This window comes from Heptranchias perlo, chromosome 13, assembly GCF_035084215.1.
Source record: "Heptranchias perlo isolate sHepPer1 chromosome 13, sHepPer1.hap1, whole genome shotgun sequence".
Lineage (NCBI taxonomy): Eukaryota > Metazoa > Chordata > Chondrichthyes > Hexanchiformes > Hexanchidae > Heptranchias > Heptranchias perlo.
Window position 1 is genome coordinate 34,615,631 of NC_090337.1, and position 12,062 is coordinate 34,627,692.

Consider the following 12,062-nt stretch of genomic DNA (forward strand, 5'->3'; position numbering starts at 1 on the left):
CAACAGGCAATTGGTTGGGGGGGGGGGGGGGGGGTGCAATCTTCATGCCTGTGGAGTCGGGAAAGCAGGCAGGGGCCGCTGAAGAATCCTGAGTGGGACAGGCCCGGCACCTGCTTAGCAGAAAGCTCCCTCAACGGGCATTAGGTCCTTAATTAACGTATGTATGGAGCCTAACGCCTGTTTTAGACAGCTGCCCAGAACGCCTGCAAAGCCTTCTACACCAATATGCAGTGCTCAAAGTGCAGCCGCTGATCGGGCGTGGGATGTTGCCCCCCAAAATTAAGCTTTTTTGCCCCCGTTTTCTACCTGGAAAATAGGCGTAACAAGGTCCAATTTCTACCCCGTTATTAATCAATTTGAGTTTCTTTAGACTTTTTAGATAATTTTCTTAAATACCCGCCGTTTCCTATTCATTTTGTGCTCTGATGAATATTTCACCTTTGTCAGCATTTGCTCCTTAGTTAGCGTATGTGAAGCATGACAACATTGAGAATAACAAAAGGTACAAAGTGACCTTTTCAAGGTAATCATTAAAAAGCCTCATTTCAGTGTGAAATTGGTGAGTTCTCTGCCGCATGGATTTTTCATTCAATCGTCTTTTTTGTGGATATGGTATATATGAGTTTTTATTAAGAATGTGATTAAATTACATTTTGCAGCATTACTCATACTGCAGAGCCCTTTTGATTCTGATTTTGAGTTTTTATAAAGAATTAGTACAAATTACTGCTAGGATTGGTGCTTCTCCCCTGTTTCGTTCAATGTTAATTTGCTGCATATTATGCAACTACACCAGTATTACCACATTTCCCTTATGTCATGAAAAATGCATTGAAGGACAAACCTAAATTTAATTTGAAGTAAGATGAATGGTCAGTTGCCATTATAGTTGCATTTGGCCTTTATCCATTAGAGCAATAATTGATGTCAAAAACTGCAAGTATCTGACTGGAGGCTTTAAGCCAAGATTGTGTCCATTTTGCCTTTCTTCTTTATCATTAAAGTTCTTTTAAGAAATTTTTGTCTGTTACTTATGCTGGTAATATTGTTACAGCTATTTGATCTTCTAATATTTTTATGCATATTTTTCACCACTTTTCCCCCCTTTTTAGGTCTCTCACCTCCTGCACCCTCTACTACATTGTATTGAGGATAGATTAGTCTATGAAATGATTTTTTTATGCCCACTGTTAGTGCCAATTGACAGCTTTTATGGAATATGAATAGTTTTATGTCAGTTCCTCATTTCCCTTCCTAGAGACAAAGTAATTACCCATCGAGTGTAAGCCTAGCTCAGTTGTAGCACGAGTACAAGTTCTATTCCGGTCTTAAGTGCGTAATTTTGGTTGACACTTCAATGCCGTACTATGGAGTGCTACATTGTTAAGATGTGACAAATTTCAGATGAGTTGTCAAACCAAGGCCCAATCTGCTTGTTTAGATTGAACCTATGGCACTATTTGAAGAAGAGCAGGGAGTTTTCCCAGAATCCTGACCAACGCTCATCCCTCCAGCAGTTCTACCAAGACAGATGAATTGGTATTTTATCTAATTTGCTGTTGTACCTCACTGTGTGCAAATTAGCAGCCACATTTGTCTATAAAACAATAGCAACTATACTTCAAAGATAATTAATTGGCTGTGAAGCATTATGGGATGTCCTGAGGCTGTGAAAGACTCTATATAATGCAGGTTTTGTTGTTCTTTTATCCTTTCTGTACTGCTGTGTAATGCACCATCTAGAGATCTAGCGAAAAACTAGCAAATAGATCTGATAAGGACAACCAAGCCTGATTATTAGAGTTAAGCTACAAATTTGATGGTCTGGTTGTAGCCCTTTAATTTAACACAAATACTATTAGGCTATCTATTACAATTTTGTCAATTTTCTATCATAATAATTTTAAGCAGTTTTCTGTCAAGAAATACATAAATGTAACACAATTCATAGATCTGTTATTAACAAAAATGATTTTGGTTGGCTATTGAAATGATAGAAAGAAAGTTCCTGGGTTTCTAGACACAAGTTTAAAGGAGAAAGAAAATAAACTAATTTCAAAAGCCCTATGGATTACTACAATTTCTGACACCAATAGCTTTGTTCAGTGGACTACCAATAAATGATAATGGTAACTAACATTTCACCTCATCCGTAATTAGAAAGAAAATACTTCATTGGTAACCAGGGGCAGAATAAAAGCTAAATTCTTTGTTTTTCCTTAGTAATAACAATGTTTCTTCTCAACTTTGTTTAGTTAGTATGCCACCTCATTTAGAGAAATGGGAAGAAGTGAATCTGCAAAGTGCTAAAACTCCTGAGGATCAATGGGCCACAGAAAGGAGACGTTCCAACAGGGCTGCCTCACAGGAGTTCTTATGGTAAATATCATCTTTTATACTTATAAGTTTTACACTTTAAAAATATAGTGCAAGAAGGTGTCTCAGTGGCACTACTGCATAAACTATTAAAACACAAGATTTTTACCCATGCTTATTCACTGGGTAAATTCAGAAACTGGGTTACTACATGTAGCTAGGTTTCTTGTTACAATCTGGACTTTACCTCAACACTTGTTCTTGTGTTACTGGCGAGACAGTTTCCATAACCAGACTGAGTCCATTCTGATCTGAAACATGCATTGTTATTCTCTGCTATTTACAAATCAGTGCACCTAGGTTTAACAATTAATACCTTAAAAACGGGATATGACGCTCGACTCATCGATCGACAGTTCCGACGGGCCACAGCAAAAAATCGCATAGACCTCCTCAGGAGACTAACACGGGACGCAACCAACAGAGTACCCTTTGTCGTCCAGTACTTCCCCGGAGCGGAGAAACTACGCCATGTTCTCCGCAGCCTTCAACATGTCATCAATGAGGACAAACACCTCGCTATGGCCATCCCCACACCTCCACTACTTGCCTTTAAACAGCCACCCAACCTCAAACAGACCATCGTTCGCAGCAAACTACCTAGCTTTCAAGAGAACAGCGTCCACGACGCCACACAACCCTGCCACGGTAACCTCTGCAAGACATGCCAGATCATCGACACAGATACCACCATCACACGAGATGACACCACCCACCAGGTGCATGGTTCATACTCCTGTGACTCAGCCAACGTTGTCTACCTCATACGTTGCAGGAAAGGATGCCCCAGAGCATGGTACATTGGCGAGACCATGCAGACGCTGCGACAACGGATGAACGGACACCGCGCAACAATCGCCAAACAGGAGGGTTCCCTCCCAGTCGGGGAACACTTCAGCAGTCATGGACATTCATCCACCGACCTTCGGGTAAGCGTACTCCAAGGCGGCCTTCGAGACACACGACAACGCAAAATCGTCGAGCAGAAATTGATAGCCAAGTTCCGCACCCATGAGGACGGCCTCAACCGGGATCTTGGGTTCATGTCACGCTACACGTTACCCCACCAGCGAACAAATGTTATCTGTTTTTAATATAATGGGTCATTTGCTGGCTCTCTCTGCCTTCCGGATGTTTCTGCCTCTCTCTGTGTTTTTTTTCTCTGTTTTTTTTTCCCTGTTTGTTTTTTTATTGAATGTGTATTCGGAGGTTCTGCAGGTAACACCTCTCTGTCTGAACACGGTGATTGCCTTGGCAACGGGCAGTTGCAGGGGCAGTCTGTAAACACCATTTATTATTGTTCAATATGTATAAATGCGTAGGCTTCAAGGAGATCTTGAAACATTTGCCTGAGGAAGGAGAAAATCTCCGAAAGCTTGTGAATTTAAAATAAAATTGCTGGACTATAACTTGGTGTTGTAAAATTGTTTACAATTACCTTAAATTGATACAGCAAAATACATGTTACCGACCACATTCTCCAACCATGTTCAAAAACAGAAAATAGCAAGTCCCCAAACCATAACATACAGGATAAAACTACTTGGTTAAATGTATTTGCAGATAAAATAATTTATAGAAGCAAACAGGCACAAGCAAGATATTAAAGGAGTACAATAACCAAATTTACACAATATATGAACTGTTTTAAAACAAGAAAGGTATGAAATCTTTGCAGTTTTCTCCAGTAAGTTCTTACTAACAATCTCTGAATGTTAATCACAGGAGGAGAATTCCTATTCCATCTAAAGACTGGGCAACATAGAATTCTGGGGACCGTTTTACTGCTCCCATTTCTTGTTTGATATAAAAGCAGACCTTTGATGATTGTTAAGTCAAAAAAACAGCATTAATAGTCCAAGGAACAAGTCAACAACAACTTACGTTCATCTCATCTCAATGTCGTACACTCCTTCCCTCGTAATAGTTCTCGACCCCTGACAACAGTTGAAAAACACAATTATGATTGAATAGGAATCAGCATATGAAATATCCCTTGTCCTATGATTTGATTAACTTGGAATCAAAGGCTGACTGAAGATAGGAACAGGAGTAGGCCATCAAGCCTGTTTCACCACTCAATCAGATAATGGCTGAGTAGCACCTCAACTCCATTTACCTGCCTTTGTTCTATATCCCTTGATACCCTTACCCAACAAAAATCTATTGATCTTAGTCTTGAAAATTGCAAATGACCCAGCACCCACAGCCTTTCGGGGGAGAGAGTTCCAGATTTCCACTTTCCTTTGAGTGAAAAAATGCTTCCTGATTTCACTCTTAAATATGTCTGCCTCTAATTTTAAGATTGTGCCTCCTTGTTCTGAATTTCCCACCAGAGGAAATAGTTTTTCTGTATTTGCCCCATCGAAACCCTTTATCATTTAAAACACCTCAATTGGATCATCCATCATCCTTCTAAACTAAAGAGAATACAAGTCAAGTTTATGCAACCTGTCCTCATAATTCAACCCTTTAAGCCCCGGTATCATTCTGGTGAATCTGCGCTATATCCCCTCCAAGCCCAAGGCCTCCTGAGGTGTGGTACTCAAAACTGAAGGCAGCGCTCCAGATGGCATCTGACTAAGGCTCTGTACAACTGAAGCATGACGTCCTCCCCTATGAAGTTCGCTGTACTTAAATTTAAAACCTTGGTTTGTTACTCTCCCTTCTGTGCTCAAACTTAATATCACATTGAATCATATTGGGTCGGATTTTGCTCTGAATGGCGAATGAACAGCGCCTGCCCGTTCGTTAGACTTGGACTTGCCCATAGACTATTCATGGGCTTTTGCACTGCAAGTTCCTCTTATCAGGTCCTCAATCCAGCGGGGTGCCCTCTCCCGGGCCTCTGGGACCTGTGTGAACAGGGCAAGCTGCTGTATATCCCCTTAACCAATCATATTGAAGCATGTTAATAAGCAACGCAGACACTGAACTAGGAAGTGTAAGTTAGAATAGTGAATTCTGTAAAATTAGTTACAGAAAGCGAAATAAAGAGAGGGTAAGAAATATTGAATTAAGGGACACAGATAAAAGAGACAGAAAGAAAAAGTAAAGAAATAAAATTATTATTTTTTTAAGTGTCCAACAACAATTAAAATGTGAAAGAATGAGACTCCACACATGTAAAATTAAATTTTCAGTGCCAGAGAGGTTGTTTGGCAGTCATTAAGACTTACCACGCTGTTAAAATTTTGGTTACACTTAAAAAACTTGACGAACCTTTTTTTAGCGAGATTATTTCATTTCCATCAGGGTAGAAGAGGAACTTTGCACTTTTGCAATCATTTCAACGTTGAGTCAGCCGGCGAGATCGCCTTCCCACAAAGCTTCTGGAGGAGCAGGGCATCTTGTAGAGGAACTTCCACATTTCCCCGTTTAACCGCGCATATGCGGTCGGCAGAAGTTCCTCTACCATTTGCACTGAAATAACGCTGAGTGCCGTTAGGCTCACCATTACTTTAGTACAAAATCGGCCCCATTATGATCACTATTGGCAAGATATTAACTAATCCTGGTTTGTTACTCTTCAATAAATCTAGTATGTCCTGTTCCTTTGTCAGTTCTAAAACATATTTTTCTAGAAAACGGTTCCAAATGCATTCTGGAAATTCGTTGTCTTTAGTACTTGAGCTGTTCTACTTCTTCCAGTTTATGTGAAAATTAAAATCCTCCATTATAACCACATTGTTTCTGCGACATGCTTCCCTGATCTCCATATTTATACATCCCCCACTACATCAGTACTGTCAGGAGGTCTGTAGACAACTCCCACCAGAGTCTAGCATCTTTTGCTGTTCTTAGTTCTACCCATAGTGTTTCCACTGCCTGATTACCCTTACTGAAATCCTTTTTACTGATGTGATTGTGCCTTTTATCAATATTGCTACACCTCCTCCTTTTCCAATTTCCATGTCCTTTCTAAAGATCCTATAGCCTGGAATATTTAGCTCCAAGTCATTCCCAGCTTGTAGCTAGGTCTCTGTAATGACTACTGCATCAAACCCTTTAAGGTGAATTTGTGCTTCTAACTCATTGTTTTATTTGTTATGCTCTGTGCATGCATGTACAGAACTCCTATTTGGGTTACTTTTCCCAACCTGCCCACATGCCCTAATGATGTTTTTCTCACACTTTTTGACTTAACACTTTTTTTTTTGCTGGTGTTCTGCACATTGCTATACTGGGACTTTTCCCAATAATCAAACCATTTATAGCAGCTATTACAGTATTCCAAGGAAGCACTTTAATTCCATTTTGAGGGTCCACAATTTTAAAATAATATATTGGTTGATCTTCCATAGCGTTACCTATGAAGAGTGAAGAAAAGTGAATTCCCTGAAAGTGCGATAATAATAAGATAAAATATTAAATATAATGATAATATATTTAATCATATGCATAATATATTAAATCCATCATTTATTACATTTAATTTAATGAAAATAATAAGAAAAACCATCATATTAAATATAAAACTATAAATATTAAAAGCATAATTTATTTAATTTAATAGATTGTATAATAAATTAAAAGCATCATTAAAAATATAAACTGTTATTTATATATAAATGAGATAAAATTGAGAAGTTTTAAATGCCTGCTGGCAGCAAGTAGCAAGGAGGCACATTGTAGAGCCATGAGTCGAGCAGAGGTTCAAAGTTTAAATTTGTCAGAGGCCATGGGGGGGTTCGAGGGGTTGGAGACTAGAAGGAAAATGCGAACAGGTAAAAAACAATATATAACTATTTTTTTAAAAACTTATCTGATTACCTGAAATTGGGAAAAAAAAGATTTTTTTTAAAATCCTGTTGAGGTGCCACCTATAGGCATGAAAGATATGATGACAACCAACTGTTGACATTTTAACACTGGAAAACTCCATTGGAGATATTTACCTCTCTGTAAAATAGAATGTGTGACACGTACCTGTTATAAATTGGATAGCCAAGTGGTGAAGATAGAATACTAGAGTCTGGTCTTCAGTTGCTTCCAAGCCTTTATTCACAGAGATCTCCCTTACACACACACCACACCCTAGATGAGCTCTCATATAAAAAGGATACAACAGAGTCCTCAATTGACACACACCTGAATACAATTAAGACTAATTGATATAAATTACATGATACAATTAACAGTACCAATTTTAATATATTACTAATAGATCTCCCAAGGCATTGCAAATGGAATGGCTGATTTTTGGTTTCGGTGAACGTCGGGCAGGTGGTGGGTGGAGCATCACGGCTGCCACAGTCTGGCAGCTGATCCACTTTGCGCCCCAATTTGTCCCCTATTACCTCCAGAGCTGCAATCTGTCTTTCACGGAGTGTGGGGGGGTTCGTAATTGAACAAAGCAAACAGAAATGGTAAAAAGAAAGAGGCAGCCAAGATAAGGTAAATAGTTTGGAAACAGTCAGTTTCACAAGAAAGAAAAATGCTATTTGGATGTTCATCATCCGTAATGATGAATAAATCGGGATTAACTTAGTTTTATCAAATGATGCCGTTGAAAGCTAACAAATGCAGGGAAGCATTCAAGTTTTGATGAACGGTTACTTCTGAAATGTTACTTTGTCTGTTCTCTCTAAGGATGCTGACTGACCTGCTTAGTGTTTCCAGTATTTTAAGTTTTTGTTTCCTTGATGCAATTAGTTCATTTTCAAAAATCAAGTGGGGCTGATATTTTTTGTATGTCTGCTAACCTCAGGCTGATTCACATTTCCTAGGTTTAGTGAAATGGCAAAAGAATAACTTGCTATGTATGCTACTGTCAGCAAATTTCATTAAAGTGTAACCCAATCTAGCTCTCCAAGAAAAACATTAACAGTATTTGTTAGGTGGTTATTAACTGGACTGCATTTTGTGCAAGAAAAAGAAACAGGACTATAAACGTGTAAACATATATAAGGCTGTTTCGTCTGTCTGATGGAAATCTGAACCAATTTATGGTTACAAATGACTTATTCCATTATTCTGTTATTTCATTGCATGATAAATACTGTATGTGCTAAATGTTATAGTTATGGATATGATATCAATAATAATTTTCTATCCCCTTCAGGTCTATAGAAAATAGGATCCCATCTGAACATGCAACTGGTAAAAATGCCTTAGAACTACATTCAGCATCAACAGAACTGGAAGCAATGCCGACAGCACAGGTAGAATTTATTACTGTGACTCAAGAGAAATACATTACTAAAATATGTTATAGTGCTAAAGTAGTTGGTCCTTTTAAAAAAAAACTATTGTACAATGCTGTTTTCAGGACTTTTGGACAGACAAATATGATGCTTTTGATATTTCCATGTTATGCAAATACTAAAGGGCCAGTTTTAATTCCCAGCGGGAGTCGTGTGGGCAGGGGCTGGGGTGGGTGGCAAACCATACAGCCCTCTGCAGCGTGAGGCCCAGGAGATTTTAACTTTCAGGCCTCATTTACATAGTCCCCATCAGTCTCCTGCCCGAACCTAGCAGGAAGTGCTAGCTGGTTGGCGGATGGAGGTGGGGTTTCAGGAGGCAGGAGGACTAAATTGTGAAAGGTACCTTTTGATGTTCCTGTGTCTCAGTTTGGATTTCAAAGCAGAGAGTGTGTATAAATATTGTTCCATAGGCTCTTTAGTGAAATGGAGCCAGTGGACCACTCCATGAAATACTCAATTTCAGATATAAAATTTGCATCATGGATGCAGGTCCAAACTAAGAATGTCACTTCAAAGATCTGTGAGAACTTTAGGATGTATTATTATTTCAGAACTGGGATTGTAAATTTAAGTAATCTGGTCCAAATCAGTGGAACTATTTGGATTGATTTCAACAACTGTTTCCTTCAATAACTGATTCTCAGTGAATAAATCTTTTTGTTAGTTTAGTCTGATCCGATAGTGTCAGGAATGGCTGATGTTAATCATTCTCTGAAATGATGTGGACATAAGAACATAAGAATTAGGAGCAGGAGTAGTCCATACGGCCCCTTGAGCCTGCTCCGCCATTCAAAAGATCATGGTTGATCTTCTATGTCAACTCCACTTCCCCGCCCTATCCCCATATCCCATAATTCCCTTAGTGTCCAAATATCCATTGATCTCAGCCTGGAATATACTCAACGACTCACTATCCAGAGCCCTCTGGGATAGAGAATTCCAAAGATTCACAACCCTCTGAGTGAAGAAATTTTCCCTCATCTTAGTCCTAAATAGTCAACCCTTATCTTGAGACAATGACCTAGTTCCAGACTCTCCAGCCAGGGAATTCAGCCTCTCAGCATCTACCCTGTCAAGCCCTCTGAGAATTTTATACATTTCAATGAGATCACCTCTCATTCTTCTAAACTCCAGAGAGTGTAGGCCCATTCTACTCAATCTCTTCTCATAGGCCAACCCTCTCATCCCAGAAATCAATCTATAGTGGAAATCCTACATGAAATCCAGAGACAATAAAATAGGTCCATGGTTTGCCCTGGGCACACTCTTACAGATTACCTCGTACACAAGATCTCGCTTCAGTTCATAGGAGCCCACAGGCATGCCTATGGCAGCCAGTTTTTATGTTGGGCTCAAGCAAAAGTATCCAAGGAGCCGGAATCATAACTTGTCTCTGTTGTTCTTTCATGCACAGATAAAGGCCTTTGGTGATTATGTAATGTAGGACAAATAGTGCTGGGAGCTCCTGATCTCAGATTTGCAGACTGCATAAAGAACTTTCTATTCCTTCAGATTTTGCACCACTTTCTTAAGGACTCTTTAGCTAGATCTACAAAACATAGGCCTGCCTATTCCTTTTGCAGGACTTTTCAGTTCTCTTCCATATGCTCTACAGCTTTTTATTTTTGTAGTAGACAGGGAAGCCTAGCTCAAAAAGTTTGTGTATAGTTTTATTGAATCACTTTAATTTCTTCTCTTTTTATTATTTTTTCCATCATTCATTGTCTATATTCCTTTTAACGTTTTTCTTCCTATTTTGATCTATGACAATGGACCGAAGCTATAATTTTGTGTATTTTAAGGACTTGCTGCAACATTCAACTCAAAAACAGTCTTGAATTTAAGTTTATGACCAGGTATTGCTTTACAATGATAGAATAAATTAAATTCTCTTTTATTGTATGGCATTTCAAGGTTTTCACCATTTCTTAGGATTACAGTTCACAATTTGGACCCTTTTCTGTGAAAAACAAAATCTAAAAACCTTGCCTATGACATTAAGAGATCATGCTGAGTATGGTGAAATATGAGTTTGTGGTAATTTAATATATTCATGACTGTTATTGATCACTTGTATTGAAGGGAAAAACTGAAGTAGGTGGATCTAGAAAGTTATGAAGCACGATATAAGCACTGAAGTTGCAAGGTTTATTTCCTAGAGGGTCTGGGGACATGCCCCTCCTCCAGGAGGTTTTGATGTTTGGCACTTTTTGGAGTATTGTCCAGAATTTTGGAGTATGCATTCAGATACTGGATAGCAGTTAGGAGTAGGAACACTGACCATTTTAACTACCTTTCTTAGCCCATGGAAACTGATAACAAATATAACGCTTCCACCCTAGCTGACATTACAAAGATAAGTGCCGGTTCGGGAGACTAGTCGGCCCATCTAGCTCATCCATGCACAGAAAGCTATAATTAACCTATCACAGCATCTATCTGCCTCTTGAATGACTTGAGAGTTTTTGCCTCCACTGGAAGACCATTCCAATTACTTTTTTAAGTGCTTCCTGACATCAATCTTGAATTTGCCTTTTACCAGTTCACATCCATGTCCCCATGTCCTGCAGTTGTGATTTAACTTGAACTGGTGCTTGGGATTAACCTGTTCTATTTCACTTAAGATCCCCTTTCACTCACCTCCTTTCAATTCTAAAGAATCCACATTTTCTGGCCTTTTCGTATATCACAGTCCTCTGACGCAAGGAATGAGCCTCTTGGCTGTTCTCTGCACCACTTTCATTGTTAGGATGTTTTCCTGCTGCTTCATGATCAAAACTGAATTCAGTATTCAAGATGCAGCCCAACCAGAGCAATATACACCTTCAGCATTACCTGATACTTTATTAGTGTTGATTTTCCTCTCATTGCAGGCACCAGACAGGTGCGGAGTACCAGAGATGTGTTGCATCTGCTGAGGTAGGAGTGTGGCCAAATTTCCTTCCTAGTACAGGCCAATCCCCTGACAAGGCTTCATGCTAGGAATAGGGGGATGAAACAGGAGCGAAGCTGCAGGCCTAAGGGACCTACAGCTGCCCTCCCAACTACTACCATCAGGGCCTTCTTGCTATTGCTGGATTGCAGCAAGTCTCCAACATTGCGCTGGGGGTAAAATAATTTACTAACCTGTTGCCATTTTGCATTTTCAGGGTGCTCCCAGGACCCCTCGCAGACCATCTGGGAACCTTTCCTCCCACCTTTTCTGCATCCTAACTTTGGGTCTGTACCTACAGGAGGTGCAGGCTGAGCACTGCTCATTTAGTGAACCACCAGAAATCCTGGGCAGTGTACCAGGGTAGAGGCCTGACATAATGGGCCTGTGCCCCCATTTCCTTTTTGCTGCACCTGAGAACTGAGCATCCCCTAGGCACAGCGAAGATGAAAATCTACTGTATACTTGACTGATTTGGGAATGTAGCTAAGCTCGCTGTTTACTTTGTTGATTACTGCTCTGCAATGTCTATGCATGGTCAATGTTGA

At 39.6% G+C, this 12,062-nt stretch overlaps 1 protein-coding gene across 1 annotated transcript in view; it reads left to right on the plus strand.

Moving 5' to 3' along the window:
* pex5la (peroxisomal biogenesis factor 5-like a) overlaps nucleotides 1-12,062 on the plus strand; it is a 103,006-nt gene that overhangs the window by 58,934 nt on the left and 32,010 nt on the right. Inside the window, 2 exon segments of the mRNA XM_067994726.1 lie at nucleotides 2,256-2,379; nucleotides 8,441-8,540. Of these exon segments, the coding sequence (XP_067850827.1) occupies nucleotides 2,256-2,379; nucleotides 8,441-8,540 (224 nt within the window).